General features: G+C 42.1%; 3 protein-coding genes across 4 annotated transcripts; all 3 read left to right on the forward strand.

Moving 5' to 3' along the window:
- The first annotated feature begins 784 nt into the window (after window positions 1-784).
- Window positions 785-17,424, forward strand: LOC139573885 (eukaryotic peptide chain release factor GTP-binding subunit ERF3A-like). 2 transcript variants are annotated; one of them, XM_071397847.1, is made up of 14 exons: window positions 785-1,281; window positions 3,252-3,299; window positions 10,523-10,774; window positions 11,233-11,266; window positions 11,416-11,493; window positions 11,608-11,788; window positions 12,042-12,196; window positions 12,500-12,640; window positions 12,878-12,971; window positions 13,292-13,372; window positions 13,643-13,816; window positions 13,945-14,034; window positions 14,182-14,350; window positions 16,589-17,424. In XM_071397847.1, the coding sequence occupies exons 1-14, from the start codon at window positions 1,089-1,091 to the stop codon at window positions 16,639-16,641; spliced, it is 1,743 nt and encodes a 580-aa protein (XP_071253948.1). In that variant the 5' UTR covers window positions 785-1,088; the 3' UTR covers window positions 16,642-17,424. The 2 variants fall into 2 exon arrangements, with proteins under 2 accessions (XP_071253948.1, XP_071253955.1); XM_071397854.1 differs by lacking the exon at window positions 3,252-3,299 and having other exon boundaries at window positions 954-1,281.
- Window positions 17,425-18,263: 839 nt separating this feature from the next.
- Window positions 18,264-19,158, forward strand: LOC139573900 (phosphoinositide-interacting protein-like). Its single transcript, XM_071397865.1, has 2 exons — window positions 18,264-18,353; window positions 18,606-19,158. Exons 1-2 carry the CDS (start codon window positions 18,351-18,353, stop codon window positions 19,038-19,040), a joined length of 438 nt encoding a protein of 145 aa, XP_071253966.1. The 5' UTR covers window positions 18,264-18,350; the 3' UTR covers window positions 19,041-19,158.
- A 1,499-nt stretch (window positions 19,159-20,657) lies between these two features.
- On the forward strand, window positions 20,658-22,570 carry LOC139573907 (transmembrane protein 238-like). The gene has a single exon (XM_071397877.1). It carries the CDS (start codon window positions 20,858-20,860, stop codon window positions 21,380-21,382), a length of 525 nt encoding a protein of 174 aa, XP_071253978.1. The 5' UTR covers window positions 20,658-20,857; the 3' UTR covers window positions 21,383-22,570.
- Window positions 22,571-23,874: the final 1,304 nt, after the last annotated feature.

Here is a 23,874-nt window from a genome sequence, read left to right on the forward strand (position 1 = left end):
ACTTGTGTCATCAATCAATTGCAGGGACTCTTGAATTTACAAGTCAAAGGTGTTAATCAAATTGTTAACTTGGTAACTATCAGTAATTCCACAGTCAACATCACTGAAATCCTGATTTAGTACCAATGTCAGGTTGATGTGTTTCTCCCCGTCAGAAATAACCAATGGAATCAGTATGGGGAATTAAAGAACCCAAATACACACTGCAATGCTCAAACTTTTTCCTCAATGTTATTAAGCCCTGCCTTCGTTGATGCACTGTTTTGTGCTGCTGGACATTTTGCTAGACAGTGTCTGATTTCTGATTTCCATCTATGAACAGTAACTCAGTAAACACGTTAATTGTTGCGTTTATGTCAATGGGAATGAAAATGAACTAAACTTGCATATGTTTACTTATGTGAAATGGACTGCAATGCCATTAGATACCCACTGTCTGTCAATAGATAAGGCCTACACTGTGGAAAGAACTCAACTCAGACAGGCCTATACAAAAATATCCAATGATAATTTGTTTCAGATGCACTTCCTGGATTTTTGTGCGAGATGTTAATTTGAGGTAATGAAATTGACGTTTAAACGGGATACGTGTGTTCTGTAAATAATTATTTTCAGTGTTCAGACTGGCCTTTGAGCATCTCGTGCAACGTTTGCCGAATCGGAACTAAAAAATGTTGAACCTGCAAGATGGGTCAGCAACGTTGACGTAAAACGTGTGCTTTCCGTGTGTATGGAAATGTCGTTTTCTCGCTTCCTCCATAACGTTCTACCGAATAACGGCGACACCTGCAATGCACAGCATCTCCCAGTATGCAACTGGTTGTCGCTCCCATCGGTTGGGGAGAGTCAGCAGCACACGAGGACTTGCTGGGAGTGCTGAGTCGAATCTTGCTTTCGCGTATCCCTTTACCGAGAGAAACCGGCTATTTTATTGCAAGTAAATCGAACACATTAGAGAGGGGAAGTCTGATCAATTTTATCGGGTGATCTCAACAACGGGTTAATAATAGGGGCGGACACTAGCCAGTTCAGCAACTGCGTAACGCAAGTATTTATCCACAGTAGTGAACATCTAGCAAAGACCCACGATGGACCCGAGAGACGCTGCCCCTGATTCATGGGAACAAGAGGATGATGTTGAGGCCCCGGTTGACGGGAAACTCGATTCTGAATTCGCCGCCCTCAACGTGAATGCCAAACCGTTTGTCCCCAACATAAATGCCGTCGAATTTGTCCCGTCCTTCTTTCAGAAAGGCCCCTCGGAAGATCCTGATTCCGGTGGTAAGTTCGTGGTCACTCGCGTTTGGCTAGATGGTTAGCTAGCTTGTTTGCAAGTTAACTTAGTTTGCTAGCTAACAAGCTCCACAACCCACATGCGTCTACACTTTAGAGACCGCGTAAAGTAGCTAGTTAACGTTGAAGGCGAGCATTAGTTACCAAATTAACGGTATTTAGTTAGCAACTGAACGTTAGTTTGTTAGTTAGCTGTAACGTTAGCTGTATTCGGTAGTTGATGGGTTGTTAATGGCTTGTTTGTAACTAATATTTTCGTTAGGGTTTAGTTAACTATAGTAACGTTATGTTTCTAACCACTACTTACTAGCTAGTTGCCGGTTAGCTAACTTAGCTTGCTTTTAGCCAACTGTCGCCGACAGTGTCTATAGTTACATACGTTAGCTAATATTAACCATATGTGAGGTTTTGGACATTCGAGGTTTTAGTTAAGTTAGGTAAAGTAGCAAACGTTATCATTTTACCAAATCTTAGTTACTGGCATAACTAAGTTTAACGTTAGTTAGCCTATCCTATGTCAGTCGTGTGACAATTGTGTACCTAACGTTGGTAAGACAAACGGTCCCACATTTTTTTTACTGTCTACGTGGGCAATGTAGTCAGAAATGGCTAGCTAAGACGTTCTTGGCCAATTGTGCTTTTTTTTTTGTCTATACCCTTCCCACAATGTAAGTTAGGATTTCAAGCTATGTACCCAACTAACTACTGTAGATAGATAACTAGTAATTATTTGAAAGGGTACAACCTTGCCCCTTATAAATGGCAAGACATGACAACTTTAGGAACTGGTAACTAGTGTTGACATTATTGGTGTGACGTGGACGATCTTTCTTTACATACGGTCCATAAGTGGAAGACAAACTTGTGAACAAAGTGTCCCATTTGAGCAGACCAAGAAAGCAGAAATAACTAGTCAGAGCCATTCATAGATGTTTCTCTTTTACGTTTTGATGTAATGAAAATGAGCTGTGGCATGTTTTGGTCAGTTCTGTCTTTTGACAAATCCAATATGGAGGGGAATATGTAAGGTTCTTTGTCTTGAAACATAAATTACCATCCTTTCTAGAAAAGCTCTTAGGTTGTGGTGGTTATGCATTCTCTATTAGGCAATACTAACTTGTAAGTCATGAGGGGATTCAAATCGAGCTATTTTCCCAGTCTGATATTTTTGACCTACGGCCATTTTCTTATCCTTTAACCTCAGCTTACCTGTTAGCCTGTACAGGCGTGTTCGGCAGGTTTTCTGCTGTTGATGGACATCACCAATGTGTGTTTATACTAAAGATATTCAACCGCTCTTGAGGAAAATGTCAGCCCAGTAAAAGTATAGTAAACATCAAGCTGTTGGTGGGTTGTTGCGTATAGATGGGTTAGCTGACAATGTCACAAGTGGTTGACGCTTCAATGGGGCAGAAGTCGGATGTTGTGATTCTGGATGGCCAGATGGCTACCAACAATGACAAGAAACTGCCATGTGGGGAATCGTGACTACTGTCAGCCAGTTTCATCTTGTTCTTGAGACCATGTCTTGTGTTTAGGTGTTTTAACTGATTCCATATTAACTGAAATTTGCTAGCTAACCAAGAACTGTAACAATGTATTTGAGATCACAGGTGCTGATTTTGCACACAAAAAACGACGAAAGTTGAAGAAATATAGTTTACATGTTGTCAACAATCTAAGCCAACCCGTATGTTTTGCCCCATAGTTGTGCAGGCTTTGGTTGTTGCTAAACAAACAACCTGTCTATAGTACATATTGCGAACCAGTTAACTGGGGGAACTGGTGTTGCAGTTTGTTGGCCTCATAAGAACTGTATTAGTTGTGACCATTGTGGTAGACTGGAAGAGCGCTGGTCGGTAGATTTCACACCAATCCCACCTTACGTTTTATTTGATGAAAAATGTCTGATGAAAGAAGCGTTAATGTGAATACGCTCTACCTCTCTCTTTTTTTAGCGGACGTTGAACCAGTTGTTGCCACCATGGAGGTCGCAGAAACTGCAGGTATGTATACGTGTGTGTTTTACACCTGTGGTCATTTTGCTCTGTTCAGCATTATCCATGAATAGCTTAGCTAGCCTCACAATCTATGGGCCCAGCCTCTGGCCTCTAACAAAGTCCTCCGTAAATCCAGTCAACCCACTGTTGACTGGTTTTACAACGTCCACCAAAGCAACTGTCACTGGTATGAATCACTAATTCATGTTTGTGGGCCTCAGTCTTCTCAATTAGCAGTCACAAAGTTCTGACATGTATCTAGTACAGCTTCTAGAACACATGTTTTGTGCACATTCATTGTTGCCATGGAAGCGTTCTGTATGTCAGCTATTTTTGACCGCTGTGTGTCCCTTCTAGTCTAATTATGTGTAGATGACCGCCAATTGACTAGCTAATGTCTTGTTACATTATATTTAGACAAGAACCCACCCTCTCTATTATAAGTACAAATTAAGGTGTGTTGTAATGCCAGTGAATTCTGTGAGGGTGCTGTACTGTGTCATAATAAACAGATTGATGCTGACTCGCTTTGGTGCAGACAAAGACCAAACTTGATGTCTGGTGTGGCAACTTGGTGCCTTATTCCATTTAGAGTGGCTGCAGTTCCTAATTTTCTGCGAAACGGAAGTTTTGGACTAGAGATATTTATGCGCATGTGCAGGATCCGCTGCGTGCTTTCCCCTCCGAGTCCTTTGAGCTACTGCTCGGTGCTTGCTCACTCCGTGACTCCGCTGCCACTTGTTCGAAGAAACGCTGTTCTTTGTCTGTTGTAACAGTAATCAAAGCGAACATAACCACGACGCAACAGGCAATTTCTTTTTCATGGGGGGGTTGTTAGGCAAGCTGTATGTACACAGCCTATCAACAAAGCAAGACTCAGACAGGCAGTCAATAGTACGGGTGTAACGGTACAAACATTCGTACTGAGCCGTTTGGTACAGGGACCTTGGTTCATTCCGCACTGTGAACCTGAATGAATACATAAATACTCAAATCAAAATGCTAGGCCTGCGCTGCGTTGTATGCCTCAAGTAAGTCAAAGTTGGAAAAAACATTTTGGGCTATCCCGTTAACAACTAGAGCTTATGCGCACATTGTAATCAAAACTCAAATCTTATTTGGCGCATTTCAATCTGTTCTTTTGTGAGGCGCAGCCGGGAACTAGTTCTGTACGATTGTGAGTGGTGTGTTTGAAAAACCAGGACGATTCTCCGTTGTTTAAATCTCCAGTTTGGAAACCTTTTTGCTTCCCAGAAGATTACAGCGGCAATGAACAGAGTATGTCGCCACTGATCAACAAAAATGCCTATACAACTGCCAATGCCTCAAACATGACACATTTAAGTCGACTTCACCCCAGTGGCGCAAGATGGAAATGCAAAACAATAACTGTCTCCCCTCTGCATTCAAGCAACCCTTTCCAGCTGATTCTGCCACGGAAATTACAAGAGCGATAGCTATGTTTTATAGCTGCAGATATTTGCGCCCATTCTCATTTGTTGAGAAGAATAGGGGGTTTCATCACCTCGTGAAAGTGCTCAAGCCACGTTATGAACTTTGCCCTCTCGCACCTGTTTCAGCAAAAAGGTGTTAGTCCCCCCTCTATGTAAGCAAGCTAAAGAGGAAATTGTCAATTAATTGACCAATGCACCCTGTGTGGACCACCAGGGCTACAGAGCTACTTCACTGTGACAGCCCATCACTTTACCCTGGAGTGGGAAATGAGAACTACTGTGCTACATACGCGCCTCACTCGAGTCACACGTGCGCATATTTTTCTTTGTAAGAAAACATTATAGCATAGGCCTACACAATGTCTGAGTCATGTTTACATATTGATTTTACACACATTGCACTTTTATTTTATTGTTGTTGATGGGTAGTCGTGTGTTTTCATTTAAGAAAATTCAAAGTGTTTTTATTCCTTATTGTGCTCTCATCTGGTATTATGACTCATGATCATATATGGAATTGGTAACTGTTGGTATTTCATTTTCCGCTTTACCGAACCATGACCCCAAAACTGCCATACCCACCTACCTAACTGGGTTTGGTGAACCGTTACAACCCTTGTCAACAGCGATTTTAATATGCAAACGTTGGCTATTGGGAGGCAGTGTTCTTTATCAGTAAATATGTCGGCATAAATCGAAAGATTTCATCACAAACGCTGATTGTTTTTGCGCCAATGCAAAGTGCAGACTACGTCTTGCTTGTGCTATAGCAATATCTGTTACAACAGACAGAGCCTTCATATATACACTGCTCAAAAAAATAAAGGGAACACTAAAATAACACATCCTAGATCTGAATGAATGAAATATTCTTATTAAATACTTTTTTCTTTACATAGTTGAATGTGCTAACAACAAAATCTCACAAATTATCAATGGAAATCAAATTTATCAACCCATGGAGGTCTGGATTTGGAGTCACACTCAAAATTAAAGTGGAAAACCACACTACAGGCTGATCCAACTTTGATGTAATGTCCTTAAAACAAGTCAAAATGAGGCTCAGTAGTGTGTGTGGCCTCCACGTGCCTGTATGACCTCCCTACAACGCCTGGGCATGCTCCTGATGAGGTGGCGGATGGTCTCCTGAGGGATCTCCTGTCTTGCATTAGGAGGAACCCAGAGCCAACCGCACCAGCATATGGTCTCACAAGGGGTCTGAGGATCTCATCTCGGTACCTAATGGCAGTCAGGCTACCTCTGGCGAGCACATGGAGAGCTGTGCGGCCCCCCCAAAGAAATGCCACCCCACACCATGACTGACCCACCGCCAAACCGGTCATGCTGGAGGATGTTGCAGAACGTTCTCCACAGCGTCTCCAGACTCTGTCACGTGCTCAGTGTGAACCTGCTTTCATCTGTGAAGAGCCAGTGGCGAATTTGCCACTCTTGGTGTTCTCTGGCAAATGCCAAACGTCCTGCACGGTGTTGGGCTGTAAGCACAACCCCCACCTGTGGATGTCGAGGCCCTCATACCACCCTCATGGAGTCTGTTTCTGACCGTTTGAGCAGACACATGCACATTTGTGGCCTGCTGGAGGTCATTTTGCAGGGCTCTGGCAGTGCTCCTCCTTGCACAAAGGCGGGGGTAGCGGTCCTGCTGCTGGGTTGTTGCCCTCCTATGGCCTCCTCCACGTCTCCTGATGTACCGGTCTGTCTCCTGGTAGCGCCTCCATGCTCTGGACACTCCGCTATCAGACACATCAAACCTTCTTGCCACAGCTCGCATTGATGTGCCATCCTGGATGAGCTGTACTACCTGAGCCACTTTTGTGGGTTGTAGACTCCGTCTCATGCTACCACTAGAGTGAAAGCACCGCCAGCATTCAAAAGTGACCAAAACATCAGCCAGGAAGCATAGGAACTGAGAAGTGGTCTGTGGTCACCACCTGCAGAACCACTCCTTTATTGGGGGTGTCTTGCTAATTGCCTCTAATTTCCACCTGTTGTCTATTCCATTTGCACAACAGCATGTGAAATTTATTGTCAATCGGTGTTGCTTCCTAAGTGGACAGTTTGATTTCACAGAAGTGTGATTGACTTGGAGTTACATTGTGTTGTTTAAGTGTTCCCTTTATTTTTTTGAGCAGTGTATTGGAATGTTCGTTTCAATCAGCTTTCCAGAACTGAGGCAGATAGACGGGCTACATGTCAATCAAATGGTTGAGGGTTCAGTAAAGTGTGAGTGAAGCATAGTTTATTTCACTTTTGTATATTATCCACTTCACTTACTTTAGCAATGTTAACATATGTTTCCCATGCCAATAAAGCCCATTGAATTGAGTAAAGAGAGACTTGAACGTGCATGTGTGTGAATTACCATGGCCGTTCAAATAATTACCGTGAAATAACATGCGCAGAACATGATTCGGCTCATTCGTTTTGAGAAGTTAGCGGCGGGGCTGGAAACTCTGTATTTGTAGCCTCTGCCTATTCCATTTTCCACTTTACCCCAAATTGTGCACTCAACCTCATGGTGAAGTATAATTAAAGTTTTACCGATGAAACGTCTGCATATACCAACCATTGGATCTCAATCAGTTTCATGGGGATTTTCATTTAGATCTTGAGTTCTACAGTTTGGAAGTAGCCTGCAGTTGTCTAAAATGATGAACAGTAACCAGGTTTCCATCCATTTTTTATGCTAGTAAAGTACGTCGGATAAAAAATGTAGTGACAAGCCTGATGGGAGTAAAAAATGTGGGGAACTTTCAAAATGTCGACAAAACTAGCTACGCTAGACAATGTGGGATCTTTTTTTTGGTTTAAAACCTTTCTGCACTCCCCATCCCGGATCCGGGATTTTTGTCATCAAAAACCCTGACTAGCATAGCGTAGCCTAGCGCCAGAGGTAAATCATAAAATATAATTTCATGAAATCACAAGTGCAATATTGCAAAACACAGCTTAGCCTTTTGTTAATCCATCTGTCGTCTCAGATTTTGAAATTATGCTTTACAGCGAAAGCAATACTTGCATTTGTGTAAATGTATCGATCGCTCTACAAAACAATACGAACCGCTAGCGCCAGGTAACTCGGTAACAAAAACCAGCAAAGCAATCAAATTAATCGTTTACCTTTGATCTTCGGTTGGTTTCACTCACGAGACTCCCAGTTAGACAGCAAATGTTCCTTTTGTTCCATAAAGATATGTTTTATATCCAAATACCTCCGTTTGTTTGATGCGTCATGACGAGGAATCCACCGGAAAAAGCGTTCGCGACAACGCCGGGAAAAAATCCCAAATTATATCCATAATGTCCACATATACATGTCAAACGTTGTTTTTGATCCAACTTCATTGTGTTTTTCACATCTATTCGATAATAAATCAACCGGGACAGTTGGCTTTTCACGAGGAGCGAGAGAAACAATGGCTACCTTTCAGAATTGCGCAAAAATCACCCGGAGAGCCCCCACCTGTACACTTACCCAATGTGCTCTTGCAGGCTCATCCTTCAAAAGGCCTGAAACTACGTCTAAAGGCTGTTGACACCTTAGGGAAGACATAGAAAAAGAGGTCTTATTGATGTGACTTCACATATGCGATAGGAAGGCATTGGAACACAGAGCTCTCAAAAAGAGTGCCACTTCCTGTTTGGAATTTTCTCAGGTTTTCGCCTGCAATATTAGTTCTGTTTAACTCAGACAAAATTCTTACAGTTTTGGAAACTTCAGAGTGTTTTCTATCCTAATCTGACTATTATATGCATATTCTAGTTTCGGGTGCTGAGAAATGGGCAGTTTAAAATGGGTACGCATTTTTTGCCAAAAGTTAAAATTGCGCCCCCTAGTTAGAAGTTAACTGAATTATATGAAATGTCTGTGGAAACACTTGTGTGCAAATATTGATATAATAACCATCAAACTTTGAGTCAGTCGATGACATGTTTGGTCCTCCCACTACGACTCGTTGTGAAAGCATGCGGTTTAGGCCTATTAGGCTACAGATGAAATAAATTATGAACTTCACAGGGTGGTGAGCTTGATGCTCCTTTCCTATAAATATTGAGGGTCTTATTCTGGTGACATGATGATCGATGCTTGGATGCCGTTTTGACAAATTTAAAATGATCTCTCTTTTTTGTCTAAAAAATAATAATATCAGGTAGGCTATATGTGCTCTTTAGTCAAAATCATGCAGATAGCGCTGTTGGCTAGAGCGCGCCTGCCAATTCCAGAGTTGGCACACGCTATATAACGCACATTTTTTGTGTGAGAAACCCATCCGTTGAAAATGTGAAGGAAACACATTTAACTTGAACCGCAAAGGGTATCTTTATGTGCACTCATCACGCACAGCCTTATATCTGCAACGGGTACCTTTGATGGAAACACATCTCTGGTGGGGAAATGCGCATGTTGGTTTTTATACAGATTTGAGAATGTTAGCGTGAACCTGTGGTCAATTGGATGGTAACCGAGCCAGTGAGTGAAGTTTAGAGCAGATGGTGTTAAGAAGCTGTAGCATAGCCTACCTGTGTGTTTAGTTTAAATCAAAGCACTTATTTTGAGTTTTGTACAAGAGTAACATTATACATGTTATTATGTTGAAGACTATCTTTATGTGATCTAGCAGACATTGATTCAGCTTTGATCTAACTTTATTGATTGAGCACCATTCGTCTGAGTAGAGCAGAGACTGTGGGTAAAGTAGAGAATCCGACACATGTGCAGAAGCTTTGGAACCTTTCGCTGTTGGGAAGAGGGGTCCAGAATGATCCCCAGCCACTCCATTCAATTAGTCTGACTTTCTGTGACTGGCAAAATGACTTCAGCCTTCCTTACTGTTGAGGTCTTACATAATTTACATTAGGCTAAAAGTTATGAATGTGCAGGATGGAAGAAAGGCTTGAAGTCCAGCCAAACATGTCCGGGCCCAGGCTGCATTGGAGCACTCACTGACCTCTAACCCATATTCTACTGCAAGTGTTTCCTGGTCCTGGGGAACCAAAGGGGTAGACATCTTAGTTTTCCCCCTAGCATTACATACCTGATTCTGCTAATCAACTAATTTAACCTTTGATTAAGTGGAATCAGGTGTGTAGTACTGAGTTAACTAAATGTGCACCGCTTTGGGTCCTCAGGACCAGGATTAAACACTACGGATTTCACTGTCTCATAGTTGGAATGATGAGCTATGCTCTCCGAGTGTCAGCATGGTCTGTCTTCACTACTACGGTCTTTAAAGCCTATAGGGTGCTGAATGGTTACACTATTTCAGGTGTTAAACGGCCTTTTCTAGAAATCAAAAGAAGGGAAATTGTATCAATGTTATTGGAACGAACTCTGACCTTAAGCTCTAATGTTCTGTAGATTTTGCATTCTGTAGCTTTAGCTGTAAAATCTTGTCAAAACTGATGCCAGAAGTTTAGCTGTAGTAACCATTGACAAGCTTCGTAGAACAATACCCTCATGTCTAATTAATATGCTCTAACTGTACTGTATGAGTACTCTGCATCATTGCCAGCCTGTAGTGTAGCCCTAGTTGTTAGGTTTTCCCCTTTGAATATTACATCTTATGGCAAACTAATTACATGTATTTTATCTATCTAAACTAAAACATTTGTAGAGAAACTTAATTGACCAAATTCTTAGCTACGGTGGTAGGCTTTTTCACATCAGACCTGAGACCAGAGGAATCTATTTTCAAACTTAAATCATGATTACTTATTCCACACCACTAATGCTCTGTTCGGTTTGTCCCTGGTCAGCCCCGGTGGAGAACGGCGACTCTGAAATGACCACAGAGGAGACATGGGACCTGAAAGGGGTGGAGCCCAATGAGGAAGAACCAGGAGGAGGGCCTGGTGGCGACGGGGGACCAATAGTTGTTGAGGAGATTCTGGAGGAGGAAGTCCTAGAGGAGGAGGAAGAAGACTTACCAATCATGCCTAAAGTGGTCGCCCTCCCACCAGACGCGCCCAAGAAGGAACATGTGAACGTGGTGTTCATCGGGCATGTTGGTGAGTGGGGGCACATCTGCTGCTTTCTTCCTCTTTTTCATGGCAATTGCAGTGGTTTCACCTACTATCACTTAGGTGTGTGGGTGATCTGCTGCTTTCTTCCTCTTTTTCATGGCAATTGCAGTGGTTTCACCTACTATCACTTAGGTGTGTGGATCATCTCGGCGTTGCTCTGTTATTTCTTGGGGTTTCATTTGATCCAATAAAACATGTTTATTGGCAGCCCTATATAACATCCATGGTGTATTGTTGTCACTGTCACACCTGGATTGCTGATTGGGGGGTCTGTCAAAGAAGCAAATCTAGGGGAAACGATGCTATTGCCTTAATAGGAAACAGTGGAAAACCAGGCAATGTTTTGTATTTATTTTTCATTTAATCAGCCCTGTTACAAGGCTAGACAGCACAGGCCATTTTTATCTGCTCTCACCACTCCCTGTTGTCTCATCTCTCCCCAGATGCTGGCAAGTCTACCATCGGAGGTCAAATCATGTGAGTATCTCTCTTTCTGTTGTGGTTATGATTCATTCAGTCCAATGGGGCTTTTAACACCTGTTGCATTTCTCACCACCCCTCTACTCTTTGCTCCTTCCCCCTCTTTCTTCATCACTCCCTCTGGTTATCCCCTTCCTCACTGGTAGGTATTTAACAGGCATGGTGGAGAAGAGAACTCTGGAGAAGTATGAAAGAGAAGCCAAGGAGAAGAACAGGGAAACCTGGTGAGTTACACTCTGCTTTTTACCAGGGTCTACTGCAAAAAGTATATGAAATGGCATGACTAAAGCCTGTCAGTATAACAAGGGTTTAATCCCCCCACTTCCTCTTTCTGCCAGGTACCTCTCCTGGGCTCTGGACACTAACCAGGAGGAGCGAGACAAGGGGAAGACTGTGGAGGTGGGCAGAGCGTACTTTGAAACTGAGAAAAAGCACTTTACCATCCTGGATGCGCCAGGCCACAAAAGCTTTGTGCCCAATATGATCGGAGGAGCGTCGCAAGCTGACCTGGCTGTGCTGGTGAGTCCATAGTGTCATGCTGTTTTTCAAGGTGTGGGGGGGGGGGGGGGGGCTGCAAATACCAAAATATCCAGTTGAGAGACAAAGATCTCTTGAAATGGTAAATATAAAGATTATAAAAATAATGATTTGAAATTAAGAAGGAACCATGATAAATATTTGTTTACCTGATCGTAAAATACATTATTTTGAAATCTACACAGCAATGTCATGGTTCCTTGAATGATTTTCAATGTGTATTTCTCCTGCCTAGGTGATCTCAGCCAGGAAGGGAGAGTTTGAAACGGGCTTTGAGAAGGGTGGACAGACACGGGAGCACGCCATGTTGGCCAAAACGGCGGGGGTGAAGCATCTGATCATCCTCGTCAACAAAATGGACGACCCTACAGTGAACTGGAGCCTCGAGAGGTGCGCAGTTACCACTTAGAGCACAGAAATCACACCAGGCTACAGGGAACTGGTAGTCATGCTCCAGTTGCTTGCTCCAGTTTCCATAAACATGAAAACACCCATTACAGACAAGATGATATAGGGATGGTCAAAGCCTAGGGTGGAATCCATTGTTGATGTAGGGTCTTTGTAGAACCTTAACGGAAATCATGCTTACATTGACATCATTTCAGGATTTGCTTGAGAGTTTAACATTTATTCTCATGCATCTGAAATCCAGCTCAACCCACAATTTATTTTTTGTTTAACCTGAAACCTCAGGTACGAAGAATGCAAGGAAAAACTAGTGCCATTTTTGAAGAAGGTTGGCTTCAACCCCAAGAAAGACATTCACTTCATGCCCTGCTCCGGCCTCACAGGAGCCAACCTCAAGGAGCCTGTTGAGTCGTGCACTTGGTATACGTGAGTATCACCAGCTTTTACACTGCTGTTCCTGGGCTGTGTTCACTAGGTACGAAACGGAAGAAAACAGTCCAAAATGGAGAGGTACTATCTGTTCTTGTCCAGTAAGAAACGCTTCTTCCTTCTCTGTTAACGAAGCCACACCAAAGGTACTATAACGTTCCAGTGTGAATGGATTGAATATTCTCCTGCCGCTACTGTCCTGACCTGTTTATCTCCTCTCTGTCTGTCTTCCAGGGGGTTACCATTCATTCCACATCTGGACAGTTTGCCAAACTTAAACAGAGTGAGCGACGGACCAGTCAGATTACCCATCGTAGACAAATACAAGGTGAAGACGACCACATTATGAAACCTTCATATTTTTATTCTTTTGCCATAAATATGGCAACGAACTCATTATATTTAAATGTTTATTTAGATATGGTTGTCCTTTACATGAGTATTTTGATGGTCAACAACTGTAGTGAGCCATGTCATTCGTACGGCCCACATCAGCAGCTACACTGTACATGTAACATCCTATTTCCTGGTTTTAAAAAAGCCTATTAAACCACTAGTTTTTAAGCCTCTCACACAACTGGAGAAGACCTTTTTCTGACTTGGGTTACTTAATCTGTCCTCTTTCTCCTGTTGTTCCCCACCCTATAGGACATGGGTACTGTCATCCTGGGGAAACTGGAGTCAGGGTCCATCAGTAAAGCACAGCAGCTTGTCATGATGCCAAACAGGGTAAGACATTCTCCAGCAGCCTGCCATGGAACATCCAACGCCCATCAGAGCATTAGAGCTATAGCTAATCCTAGCGAATGTGGTGGCAAGTATCTTAAGACAGAGTTGTTTAGTCATAGGTCTTTTTTTCTCCTATTTTCCATTTCACTCTGTGCCACACGGTATCTCCCTCTGTTGTTGTTTTTTACCATAAAGGTGTTCGCTCCATCTCTTATTATGAAAGTGTGTTAATGGCTGCGTATCCCTTCCTCCTTCCATCCCTCCCTGTAGCACACAGTGGAGGTGTTGAGCCTGCTGAGTGATGACGTGGAGACAGACGATGCTTCTCCTGGAGAGAACCTGAAGCTGAGACTGAAGGGCATCGAGGAGGAGGAGATCCTGCCAGGCTTCATCCTCTGTAACGCTGAGAACCTCTGCCACTCTGGACGCACCTTTGACGCCCAGGTATGCCAGTCACCACAGATACTAAGGCGGTTGGAGTTGGACCGTAGTCCTGTCTGAATGTCGCCCTAATGGCAAACATATTGGATTTATTGGTGTTTGTTTTTACTCAGTGTTGTGTGTTCTCACAGATTGTCATCATTGAACACAAGTCCATTATCTGCCCTGGTTACAATGCTGTCCTCCACATCCACACCTGCATCGAAGAAGTGCAAATTACGGTAAAGATACTGTCATAATGCCATAACCTACAGAAGGAACTATCTTCATTTTGAATCTGCAATGTATTCCCTTTGATCTGCACCTGACAAATAGTGTTTTAAAGACATGCCAGTATAGTTATTGTGATGGTTCCGCTCCATATCTAGGCCTTAATCTGTCTGGTAGACAAGAAGTCGGGAGAGAAAAGTAAGACGCGGCCGCGCTTTGTGAAACAGGACCAGGTGTGCATTGCCCGTCTGCGCACCGCCGGAACCATCTGCCTTGAAACCTTCAAAGACTTCCCCCAGATGGGACGGTTCACCCTACGGGATGAAGGTACGGGCCTCTGCCATCACTGGGACTGTTAGTAGGCGGCAGGTAGCCTAGCATTGAGCCAGTAAAGGAAAGGTCTCTCAAGCTGACTACTTGAAAAATGGCGATTTGCCCTTGAGCAAGGCACTTAACCCTGATTACTTATGTAAGTCGCTCTGGATAAGAGCGTCTGTTGAATGATGAAAGTGTATATGTAAAATGTTAGTAGTCCCTAAATGGCCATGCTGGAAGGAACAATGGTTTAAATGTAGTCCAAACTGAAACCAAGGTTAAAGTAGGGCTGGGTGATATACTGTATTTTATGATATACCGGTATTGATGCAGGGATCAACCGGTTTGGGTTTTTACTTTACCTTCTATACCGGTATTTGAATGTTTGGTTTGTTAAATGTGATACGCCATGTGTAATGTCAATTTTTCTAGGTTACTTCGCTACTTGAGTCATCACTCTCCGCTCTTTTTCTCCATGTCACTTTCCACACACGACCTAGCCACGCCCCCTGTCACTCAAGGAGCGCATTTAATGTTCCTCAACCAGGAGACACTTGCGTTGAGTCTGCATGGTCAATGCAGCACATGTAACAATGTTGATGACAACAATGCTGTTTTCACTTTGCTTCTTAATATAAATCCACTAGCGTTCTATACTGACACTATTCGTGTGTTTCTTACTTCAGCAAACGGCTAGTTTGTCTTTTCTTAGCAAGTTGCCCTAAATCTTATGAGACGCTAATTGTTAGCCACTAATGCGAATAGCTAGCTAGCTAATAAATGTACTGAGTAAGAGCAAACGTAGCTAGCTAATACAGCCTGATAATACCAGTGATGGTGTAGACCTAAATCAGCATGTTTGTGCAACAGTATCTTCTAAATCAAAGAGGAATATGCAAAACAAGAATATGTTAGATACATGAAGTAGTTAAGAGAAAACATGCAATGTAGCCAAAGATTATAGAGTTCCCTAGGAAACACGTATCAACACTTTAGTTCCTTCCCTGTCACAATAACTCCTCCCTGGTATTTTAATTCGTTGTCATCTCAAACCCTGTATTCAAAGTGCCCACTATTATATTCTAACTATAGAATTAGAATAGTCATATTTCCATGATTCAAACCGTTTTACTCTTAATTCGCAGGTTGTCACAATTGCAACATTTGGTTAAAAATAAATTATTTTCCCATATCGTGCAGCCCTACATGGCAGTATGGAAATTCTCAATTCAGCAGTGGTGTAAATATATTTTCAAGTACTACTTAAAAATGTAAAAAACTTAAGTATAGATAAAAAATAAAAAAACTTATCTGTACTTAAGTTTTTTTTGTTGACAATTTTACTTCACTACATTCCTAAAGAAAATAATGTTTTTCTGGCACGTAAAAGTACTCGTTACATTTTGAATGCTTAGCAGGACAGGACAATGGTCCAATTCACGCACTTGTCAAGAGAACATCCCTGGTCATGTACTGCCTCTGACCTGGAGGACTCACTAAACACAAATGCTTTGTTTGTAAATTATTGGTGATTGTTGGAGTGTGCCCCTGGCTATCCGTAAGCAAGAAAATGGTGCAGTCTGATTTGCTTAAAATAAGGAATTTTAAATTATTTTTTACTTTTGATACTTAAGTACATTTTAGCAATTACATTTACTTTTTATACTTAAGTATATTTAAAACCAAATACTTTTACTCTAGTATTTTACTGGGTGATTTTCACTTGAGTAATTTTCTATTAACGTATCTTTACTTTTACTCAAGTTTGACAATCGAGTGCAGGAGATGCAGAAATGATAACGGCTAACATTTGTTTTGGTTGAATTGAACAGTATAAAACAATCAGAATGGGGAAAGATTCATTGAAATCACTTAGAATGTATGCGTTGCCACCCTAGGATCACTCACTACTCATAAAGCAAATGTACAAATTTTATTATTCAAAAACTAAACAGTCATACCGTCATTTTTTTATATTTTTATACCGTGATAGAATATGTTGGTCATATTGCCCAGCCCTAGATTAAAGTCTGTTTGTGGTTGAGTTGCATTCGTGGTGAAAAAGTACTGTTGGTTGGGGAGTGGGGTAGAGGGGATGGGACCCTAAAGAGGAGAAAGTCTGTAGGAGGGGGTCGGAGAGTGGAGGGGCTCCACTTATGACGTTTTGATTTAAAATTTAAAACTAGCCCGTTTGGACATGAGTAGACAGGGGCTTTGCTGTTAACCTACGTCTCTGTGTCCTCTCCCCAGGTAAGACCATTGCCATTGGTAAGGTGCTGAAGCTCGTTGCTGAGAGGGACTGAAGCGGTTGCATGGGAGTCCCCGGTCACAGTCTGGCACCATGGTGGGGTGGTGGTGAAGAGTGGGGTCAGGGGTCATTGATGGGAACACAGGCGGCGGTAACGGCAACTCTGCTCGCGGCCCTCTCTTCTCTCCTCCCCTTGACCTGTCGATGATCAGCTTAAAAAACTTATCTGAAAAAGAAACCTGTTTTTAAGCAAATGAAAAACGAGATCAAGTACACACGAGTCAGCTTTCTCATATTGAGAGCTCAGCTATGCCATTTTTGGGTTAGGCCCCCAAACCCATTCCCTCACACCCCTACTCTGGTCAACTCATGACCATAAAACACAATTGTTTTCTCTTCCAGTTTTTTTATAATTTTTTTCTTCCATCATTGAAAATGTAAAATGGCAGCAGTTATATCTGTAACCAGACGAGGACCAGGATTTGCTTGTAATACAGAAAAATATATTATTTACAAAAAAAGACGTTTGAGAATTTAACAAGTTGAAACCAAAATGTTATTATCTTGGTTGTACAAAGGGTTGCAAATATCCACTAACTTCCCAAAATTCACAATCAGGGGGGAATAGGCAGGGAATCCGGAATCCTCCAGCCAGGATTTCTGGAAAACCTGGGAATTTTGTGAATATTAATGGATTTTGCAACCCTAGTTGTACATGTCTCCCATTGCTTTTACCCACTTTTGGTTTCTCTTATATGGCGTTCTGGCGGTGTGCTTGAGCGCCTTCACATGTTATTAAAGCAAACTACTATGACAATAAAATATAAAAATTGGAGAAGTGCTAGTTCTTAATTTGGGCTGTTTCACAGAAGTGTTTAACATTAGAGGAAAAATATAATTAAGTTGACATGACATTTGTCATTTAATCTTTATCATGCATACCAAAAAAATAAATCTTTACCCTGTGAGAAAGATGGAATTTAGTAGAGCTGTTTCATGGCACAAGTGTGTTCAGGCAGTCCTTTTCAAAGCCTAAAATACTTCATTTCAACCCATACAGAATGTGCCCTACAGCTGGATACTTGCCTGTGTGTAATGATGACCAATTGTGTACCTTTTGTACTCTACTAAATTACATGACCAGCAGGTGGCGCCTTTTATCTCCCTTTCAAGTTTTACTCTATTGTATTAATCACAGATCAATTTGATAAATCAAACATGACTTGTATTTACGCTAACCTAATTATCCATACACAACTGACATCTGGACCCAATTAGAATGTCTATAATACTCTCCCATACCATAAATTACCCATTCTCCATAAGTATCATGTCCTTTTCAAACTTAAATTCTATAATTTTGTAGCATTCAAATGTACAGTATTCAATTGATTTTATTTGTAGAATTTGCCTACCAGGCCCCATCAAAAACAGTCATGATGGCATGCCCCTGCCATAGCCCTTCCATCTGACATCTTAGAAAGAATAATGTACTGTTCCATTTTCCCATAATACATAGCCTAAAATGCCATGTGGGGAGAATATACTGTATGTCAACAGGGCACAAACTGGAGCAAAGCAGAGATTGTCATGACATGGTGGAGGGACACAGAGCGGGATAGGGAACTACAGGGTGGGGTCACTTCTGTGTGGGCGTGGCTTTGGCCATAGTAGTGGTTTTGACAGTAGGCATCAGAGGAGCAGCCAGCCAGCCTCTGACCAACACTGGGCAAAGAGCGAGAGGCAACACAGGCGAAACGCCTAATGGTAAGTGGTTTTGAATTAAATTGGAGACTACAGGATTTGATTGAATGTAAAAATGGGATGGAATTTCTTTTTACATGTAGTTTTATTGCAATTTTAATAAGTCAAACAAGATCTGAAATGGTGAGTTCTGCAATGACAGATTGGTTGATAAAATAGTAAACCGTACATCTCTGAATGTATATCTGTGAAGTATCAGTGATTGATAAAGTCCTATACTTTTAAGTGGTGTCTGATTTGTTATCCCTTCCTCAGCACAACCCAAGGATGCAATCCACAGTGGTCACGGTGTCAGACATGGATCGTAAAACCAGCCGCACCAGCACCAACCATGAGACCCAGGACACTGAAGCAACGACCCCACTGAACCATGTCCCTGACGGGGTCACCCTGGGCACTGACGTCCCCTGCTGGTACTACTTCACCAGGCCCATCCTGGCCATCCTTATCGGCGGAGTGCTGTTCGGCTTGGGCACGGCCCTCTCCCTGCTCTACTTCACCCAGGTGGGGAATGTGCCCTACCTGCTGGGTCCTGTGTTCCTTTCTGTGGGGCTCATGTTCTTGGTCACGGGGCTGGTGTGGGTGCCCGTGGTGAAACAGAGACTAGAGCACAAGGCTCTGACCAAGGTCAATGGCAAGGCGCTTCAGGTGCACGAACAGCACCGAAGAGCCATGGACTCTTCAAGCTAAAACTATGTTGTTTTGTAGAGTAGGTCAACCGTGTTAGTGGGGTTTTCTCCCAACATAATTCTGAAAAGCACACTTCCTAAAAGATGTATAAATGTGTGAGGAGGCAGGTGTAACATAACATAGATGGATTTGTATTTATTAAATATTTTATTTATGCAGGTTAGTCTTATTCATATAGGTTCCATCTTGCAAGAGAGACCTCTGTGAAATGCGCTGTTTATCTGCTGTATGTAGCTGTTCTCTAGGCCCTAATACAAATATGGGATTGAATGACCTCGTCCTGTAAAAGGGAACATCATGTGATTGCTCTGTTGAAGGGTTTTAACATGATCAGAACATGGCCGTGCTGCTGCGGCCCAGGCTATCCCATCTGTCTGTCTGATTGTGATCTGTAATAGTTGTTGTTTTTCCACCATAAGCTGCTGTTTTCCTTGTATCTGCTGTTGTAGTGAATTGCTAAATCCTTTAGAAACAGGATTACAGAGTCAGAAAATTATACCGGACATTATTATAGCTGATTGTTGAAATCATGATGGACAGTTGGACACTGAGTGGTAGTGGGTGCACCCTCGCTCTGTCCCTCAATACTGCTGCTGGATTAAATAATCTAACCTTTTATGTTTCTGGGTCAAAAAGATTGTGTCCATCTGGTCAAAAGCACAAAAAAAATTAAAGGAGGTGGGGCCAGTGGGATTTGAATTTGGTCTAAGTTAGCCAATATGTTTACATTTTTACCTAAACTTGAGATGTTAGTTTTACATTGCATTTGTTCATTCAATCATTCATGTAGGCTACTCTGATTCCATGTAATATCCAACATTATGAGAGCAGCAAGTCTTCAGGTACCCTTTATCTTCTTTCTAAATGTGTAATTTTATTTATGAACATAATGCAGCAATTGTAATGAATAATAAATTATATTTGATATACTAGTCTTTCATTTTCAATGTGCAGTAATAAGTTGTATGGGGGCACATGTTTTTCTGTACAAAAGACCACAAGGTGGCAATAGGCCTACATGCCATTATTTAGCAGTCAGGTGAGAGGTTGGGTGTATCACATTATACTAAGGCTGCAGACAAGCAGTCCAAATCAGATATTTTTTTCCACTTATTGGCCAATCAGATCAGCTCTGATAAGGATCTGTGAAAAGATCTGATGGGATTGGTCAAACGAGTAATTAGTGGAAAAAATATCAGAATATGGCTGCCTGTGTAAACACAGCCTTAGAGGCTTTTGTGTCTGTCATTACTGTTTTAATTTATAGAAACAATCTGGCTGTGAATAGATTTCTGCCATTATGTTCTTTAGAAATGAGGGAGAGAAACACGTAATGAGTCAAATGTTGTCCAGAATGTCATTCCACAGGTGAAAGGAATATCATGATGCTTGTGAACAGACCTTAGTGTGCCATGTTCGGCGTCTCTGCATATTGGACTGATGATCGATATCTAGAAAATCAGAACCATCATGGCTCCTTTCTACAATGTATGTCACACATGTCCTACCTCCTTTACAGTATTAATATGGCTGGTGTCATGCCAGTATCCCGTCTACCCAGCCCTCCCTCACCTGTCTACGGCTACCACGCCCCACCTCTCTCTGTGCCCTGTGCTGTGACACAGGAAAACCTGAATAGGGGCAAGCTTCCTCACCTGTCTCACCTTACCTGTTCAAAGAAACGGCTCCGTTCGAAACTCTACCCCAACCGAATTCACCGAATTCCACCAGGAAACCAACCGCAAATGATAGTTAGAAAAGAAAAGGTGGTCTAAACAAAGTATTTGTTAGGCCTATATCCAAGCCAATTTAGAGACATGGAGCCGACGTACCGCGGTCTAGGGCGCTGTTCCTGCGCCTTTTGGTTGGCAGTGTCCTTCGACATATTCGGGCTGCTCGTTCTTTTGATCGGTGTTTTTGCGGACATATTCTTCTATGACTTTTTAATCTACGCCGGGGCCATCATCATCTTCCTCAGCCTCGTCTGGTGGGTGTTCTGGTACACGGGCAACATCGAGGTCCCCCCGGAGGAGCTGGAGGATGACGTCGGACTCTTGAAGAAGGAGCGGGGCATCGCAGGTGCGGTGAGGCGGTTATCCAGCCGTCTCTCCAACAGTGTCAGGAACTCTCTGCGGCGGAATGGAGGCCCCCCCCGCGGGGTCGCGAGAAGGACAGGGACCGGGCTGTCTACGACGCACATGAGGGATGCCCAACAGCAACCGAAGCCCCCGCCTGTCGTATTGACGATGGGGCCGCTTTATGAGGACATGCACACGGTGTCTGCATCCGTGGACACTGACATACCTGTCCCACACACAGCTACAGAGACCTCGGCCATATGATGCGCAATGCGCACAAGGTTAGCCTATTATTTCCAATCGGTCATTAAGCCATTTAGGCTATAGCCTAGGCATACATTTTGTTATTGGATAGGCCTAATTTTCATTAAACATGTGCTTAGATTATAGGTTTTATAGGCCAACTTCATTCTTAGCTATTGTTTTTGCTTGATAATAGCCCACAACTTTGATCCACAATTCAGTAGGCTATAATGTTCCTTATAATACAATTAAATGACAATGTGTTTCAGTGAATGAGGAAAGAAACTGTGTGATCTAATGGAAACAGACTTCCTTTATCTTTCTGTTAACCATTAACGTCATTGAATGGCAGTGCACGCCTAAAGACAAGCCCTGTACAAACAATAAAACTGTTTCTGAGAGGGCGAAATAGAGCTGCTGCTACATGAAACAAAGAAACGTAGGTTGACCAGGAATTGTCTATCTTAGGAGTTAGGACACATTTTTGACATCGATCTAAACTGATGTAAGCTACAGTATGACTGTATGTTGCAACTATGACATCATGAGGTGACCATATATTTTGTCCAACAGAAGTTAGAGACTTGGCGGCACTGAACCCCATAAGGACATTTCACTTGTCCATCTCACAATGTTTACAAGTACATTTCGTTTTTAATATTGTCCTATGAGCTTTTTTCTTTGAAACATTATGCTCCTCAGTGAGGACTTTTTGTTTGTTTTATATTAATTTTGTGAATACTTTGTGGATAATTGATGCAATACTTTGATAACACAGAGATTTTTTCTAGCAAATATGTCAGACTTAAATTTTTAGGTCTAAGTGCTACTGAGAAGGTGCTTGTGAACTTGACCTGGCACCTGTATTCTACATACCCGTCCACAGTGGTGATAAGCAATATAGCACATTGACCTTTGTACCCTATGGATTTCCCTACCTTTATTTATACAGACATTACTTTTGTATGTCCATATGGCTGCCTCATCATGCTTTATGATTCCGAAGGTGAAAACAAAAACCTTTTACCTGTTTGTATTTCCAACTGACAATTCTCAGATTTTTGCCAAACACAGTACCTACACATTGACTAGAATAACATATGAGTGTTACTGTGTGCAATGACAACACTTTGATTATCTACAATAGGGTAGCTTAGACCTTGACACCTTGTTACTCCACACAATAAAGTATGGGAGCGGTGTACTGTACTATGTTTTTGAGCTTCAGTGAGGGTCCTTTTATCACATTGACAGTGATTATATGAGGAACTGCAAAGTTTTTTTTAATGGCTGAGCGGTACTACAGATGTAGGATCTTAATTTGATCACCTGGTTGCAGGAGAAATTTCCTGGTTTAAGAAGGCTTCTGAAGTTTGTAATTTCCACTTTGAAATGTCAAACTTGTCCATTAATTATAATCCACATAACAATTCACATTTCTTGTTGCTGCAGGATTATTTTCCTGCTGTAGCAAACTGGCTCAAATTAAGATCCTACATCTGTAGGCTACCCTGCCAAATTTCAGGTGGCTGAAATTTTGGACATTTTACATATACTACATGATAGACTTTTGTATAAAGAAATAATCCCACAGATCTCAAATCATTAGTCACCAAACAAAGGATCAATCACAAACAAACGCTTTGTCAGTCAGCAACAGTGGCGACCTGTCGTTCAGGGCAGGTGGTGCTTTTGAGCCCCACATTTATAGCAAAAAAAAGCAGTTCTTTGGGGGGGTTGCATATTTTGGTATTAATACGTGTCACACATCAGTTTGCAAACAATGTAAAAAATAAAATCATAATAATCATTGAGTTAATAAAGCTGCATACAAACATGGTCTATTTTTTGCTCTCTTGAGTAAGGCAGCTCCAAAATGCAGATGTTTCAGTCTAGCTCAGTGCTTTCTGTGGTGGTGGTGCAGCCAGCGGAAAATACGGAGCGTAGGGGTTGGCAGTGTTCTCTAGTTGCGCCTTAATTTGCTCAGTTTTCTGTCACTCATGGGGACACTACGTCACCGCCAACTCTAAGCCCCTTGGGTGCTGCCATAGAGTTACATTAGAAGTGCCCATCCAAGAAGGCTCAAGGTCATTGGCCACAGATAAAATGTCAAATCACGTTATATCTACAGTAGCTTTGAATGGACTGATCATGTCAATGTCATACTTTCAAAATCTTAGCTAGCAGTCATCATCATTAATCAAGTCGACAATCTACAGGGAAATCCTTTTTAATCCTTGTCATATGAAGATAAATAATAGATAAAACGTATCGGTACTCATCGGCCATTGGACATAAACACTACACATCAAGTTGGAAATCGCAAATTCAACAATGGTTTGGAAGGAATCAGTGGCTAACTGCAAGCATTGCAAAACAATCACTAGCCTGCTATTCAGTGGAGTGGCTGTGTGGTCCCAAGTCTGGGTTTAAGGTTCTATTTTCCACGCTTAAAATGATAAACATTCAACATCGGCCATGCTGTCAATCCAGCATGATTTCTGCCGCGCTCA

Source organism: Salvelinus alpinus, chromosome 1 (genome assembly GCF_045679555.1).
Source record: "Salvelinus alpinus chromosome 1, SLU_Salpinus.1, whole genome shotgun sequence".
Taxonomy (NCBI): domain Eukaryota; kingdom Metazoa; phylum Chordata; class Actinopteri; order Salmoniformes; family Salmonidae; genus Salvelinus; species Salvelinus alpinus.